Source organism: Siniperca chuatsi, linkage group LG4, assembly GCF_020085105.1.
Source record: "Siniperca chuatsi isolate FFG_IHB_CAS linkage group LG4, ASM2008510v1, whole genome shotgun sequence".
NCBI classification, from domain to species: Eukaryota; Metazoa; Chordata; class Actinopteri; order Centrarchiformes; family Sinipercidae; genus Siniperca; species Siniperca chuatsi.
The window spans coordinates 21,006,812-21,010,878 of NC_058045.1; the positions used below are offsets into that span (position 1 = coordinate 21,006,812).

At 43.7% G+C, this 4,067-nt stretch overlaps 1 protein-coding gene across 1 annotated transcript; it reads left to right on the forward strand.

The window, feature by feature from the left end:
- Positions 1-317: 317 nt before the first annotated feature.
- LOC122875354 lies at positions 318-3,564 on the forward strand. Its single transcript, XM_044194340.1, has 2 exons — positions 318-710; positions 2,768-3,564. Exon 2 carries the CDS (start codon positions 2,862-2,864, stop codon positions 3,471-3,473), a length of 612 nt encoding a protein of 203 aa, XP_044050275.1. The 5' UTR covers positions 318-710; positions 2,768-2,861; the 3' UTR covers positions 3,474-3,564.
- The last annotated feature ends 503 nt before the right edge of the window (positions 3,565-4,067 follow it).

Sequence of the window (4,067 nt, forward strand, 5' to 3'; positions counted from 1 at the left end):
AGGCCGTAATAAATGCAATACTTGGTATTTAAAGAGTTTGGAGGGGGGGTTCCTTCTTTTTTTTTTCCTTTCCAAAACCAAAAACAGTAGAGCAAAATTGTAAGGAATGGATTAAATAGTGTGTTTATCTGCTCTGCAATCGTTAGCTTGCCTGGCTAACTAGCTTAATACCTTCATGTAGTAACCTAACCCAGCATCACTTCCAAGGCCAAGGAGCATTTCATTAACTAACGACATTTTGTGGTTTTACATGTTATGTTAGAAAAAAAGCCATGTTCAAGATAGTACTGTCATGGTTTTGGGTTTGTGTAGTTATTTCCTGTTTTATTTTATTTATTTTTGGTTTAGTTCTCCCTCATATGTCTTGTAGCTTTACATCCTGTCTTTGTTTGTTTTCCCCTTCAGCATTGATTGTCTGCCCGCCCTGATTAGTTTCATCTGTGTCTAGTTATATTTCACCTGTGTCTAGTTGTCTTTCCCTCACTGTGTATTTAGTCAGTGTTTCCCCTGTTTTGTTGTCAGTTCCTCTTGGTTTCTGTGCCTTGCGTTCCAGGCCTTTTCTCAGTGTTTCTTATGTTTCTGACTTACTACCTCTGTTTTTGGACTATCTGCCTGATTTGTGGGACTTTGGATTTCTGGCTGCTGTTTTGGATTTGTTTGCCTTTTGGACTGCTTCCCTGGTTCTGACTTCTGCCTGCCTTATTTTCCATGTAAGCCTTTATTTTTTTAATTAAATCATTGACCTTCATCATCTCTGCCTCTGTCTGCAATTGGGTCCAATTCCTTTGTGTTTCCTGCTACTCTGCTAGCGCCGTTGTGATAAGCACATTCACTGTGTAGTATTTTGCAACCGTGTGAGAGCCGGTCCTGGATGCTAGCATATCAGAGTGTATGGGTAACATTAACAGCTCTGTCCTACTCTTTATTGTATTTAGGGAAGTTTACAAACCAACATCCCCAGACAAACTCACTGTCAGAGATAGTGTTACATTTGCCAAAATCAGTCGGATGAAACCAAAAGATGAGTTCCATATTGAACTGATACGGGACACACTTTTGTTCCGTATTTTTGAGAATCAATTCAGTGTGAATTTATAGGAGACAAATATTGCAGGTTAGACTATTAAGATATGACGATTTGTATGAGATAGAAGGAAACCCTCCTGCTCTGTTATCTCTCAGCCTGTCTGTCATGTTACGCTTCACTACCCAAACAGAGAAGCAGGGGGAGGTGCGTAGAAACAGCTGTTTGCGGCTCTCTCTCTCTCTCGCTCTCTTGTTGACTGTCCCTTTATTTCCCTGTTGTTTCCCTTCTGTCTGAAACCTTCACAATAGATTGCCAACAAAACAATGCTTAACATCGACGAAAAGACCATCCATCCACTCATCCATGCCGAATTTACCTTAAAGGGACAGTTCACCCCTAAATCAAAAATACATATTTTTCATCTTACCTGTAGTGATATTTATCCATCTAGAATTATTCTGGTGTGAGTTGCAGAGTTTGGATATATTGGTAGTAGTGATGTCTTCAATATAATGGGACTATATTGCACTCGGCTTGTGGTGCTCAAAGCGCCAAAAAAATACATTTGATTGTTGTTGTGAGCAGTTTCAGGTAGGAACTATGTTCTTTCTACTGATAGTTCTTACCTGAAACTGCTCACAACAAGGTCTGTGGATTATTTTGAGTAACCGGGTCATGATTTCTGGAAAGAGACATTGCTGTTGAGTTTTTTTTTAAGGTATTTTTATGGCACTTTGAGCACCACAAGCTGGGTGCCACGTAGTCCCATTGTGTGTATATATATATATATATAAAAGACATCTCTACGACCGACATCTCCAAAACTCGGCAACTCATACCAAAACAGAATAGATGGATAAATCATTACAGGTAAGAGGAAAAATATGTATTTTTGATTTTGGGGTGAACTGTCCCTTTAAGGTAAAGAAGTCCTGCCTTCCCCTGGGGCAATAAACATCCTGACAGTCTCTTCTCTATGATATTTTTGCACTTCACCTTGCTTAACTTGATCACAACACTTGCTAGCGATTGAACTGTCTGACTTGAGGTGAGCTTGCTCCCTACCCAGGGCGTTGCTATCAAGGCTTGTTTCTGCGTTGTGCTTGTTTAGCTTGCTAGCGAGCTGCACTCCCTACCATTTGACGCAGCTAACGGATATTTGTTTAGCCTCACTAACAAATACCCTGTTCCCACACCTGTTTAGCATGGCTAACAACTCACCTGTTTAGCTAGCTAACCTGCGAAGGAAGGAATGGCTCCAGAAAAGAAAAAGCACTCTCCTGGCAGGTCTAGCAAGGCTAGCGTAGCTAGGAGACCCAAGTTTCGCCCATGCCCGAGCATGTGTGGGTTCTCCCTCTCTGAGTGGGATACACATGATGCTTGCCCAGTTTGTCTTGGCATGCTGCATGCTAAGGCTGCACTTGCTAGCCCAGAGTCCTGTGCGCACTGTTGCCAACTCCGGAGGACAACCCTGGAGAGACGTGTGGCTTTTCTGATGAAGGTGCTGGGAGGCTCAGCTGCTGCAGGGGACCCTCTGCTGTCTGAATGTCGCAGAGTCCCTTACGGAGTTGGAATGTGACTGTGTGTACTATGGAAGCATGGAGTGTGACAGTTGTGGGGGGGATCAGATGGACAGTATCCTCCCTACAGCTGAGTTTGGAATGGAGGACTTTACTGTTGCCATAGATACTGTACCACTAGGTGTACTGTCAGATAATGAGCAGTCTCTTGCCACTTCAGTAGGTTTCTCAGAGGGGGATGCTGAAGCCGGAGTAGAGGAGGATGGAGAGAGAGGCATAACCTGGTCCTCGGTGCGGGAAATCTTCTGACTGAGATGGACCACCCCACCCCGGCTTTAATTGATTGGTGCCGACTTTACACTGGAGCTCTCACAGTCCAGGGCATCCCCCAAGGCTCCGCTCTCTCTGCTGTTTTCTCAGTTCTTGGACCTAGAGGGTATGGATTAACCAACATCCCTCCGATGGACAAGATGCTGGCCATCTACCTGGCGCCTAAGCCCAACTCGGCCAGTGGCAAATCCACACTCCCCAGTAGGCAGTGTAGATTTTCCGCTGCTCAGCTGGAGAAAATATACCGTACCCAGGGGCTGACTGCTCGTGCGCTGAATACGGCCTCCATGCTGCAGGCTTACCAGGTTGAGAAGTTATGGGACCTGCACGAGGCTCTGGTGAAGGATAATGCAGCCGGGTTGCTGGACGAGGTGCACAGAATGGCTGATTTCATTCTCTCCAGTACAGCAGCTGATCTCGATGTTAAAGGAACGGTTAAGCATAGAGTTGCACCCAAGCACGTTAACTCAAGCCGCAGCCAACAGCTACTGGGATTTATGGCATCTATGATTCCAGCAGTGTCTCTGAGCTTGCTGATTATGACGACGTTTCAGCGCTGGGTGCATGCCAAACAGATGTTCCCATGGCACATGTGACATGGCACATCAGCATGCTGGAACTATACACTGTGGGGCGAATTCAACAAAGAATGAATAGCACCATGAATTGCACATCATTTGCAACCACTACCTGCCCCGTCTTAAGGTCAGATTCACAAAAGATATTGTGCTAATGATATTACAGCGCAAACACAGCAACAAAGTTTTGCAGCTGAGTGCAATTGTAATCATCTGTAATTTTCTGTAGTGGTCCCAGTAATATTTGTTCTTAAGGTGTACTGAAGTAATTAGAATACTTATAATTAGAATAAAACTTATCACATGACATGGTTAAGCAGTAATTGCAGTTGCAAGAACAATACTCAAGTGGAAAGAGATGTTTGATTTGAAAGAGAATTTATGATTAGAATAAGTTCTCTTTCAAATCAGAATAAGCATTCTAATTATCTAATAACTCCCCATGCTCTTTAATTTGTTTCTTTCTGCGGGATGTGTTATCTTTCTATGACTCATGAATGGAGTGATTGTTATTTGGGGTACTTTTACTGTGTGCTCTCCCTCATGCTTCTCGGCGCATGGAGAGCTGTTTTCTCTCCTACTCTGCTCCATGCTGGAATGTTACAGTGGGTA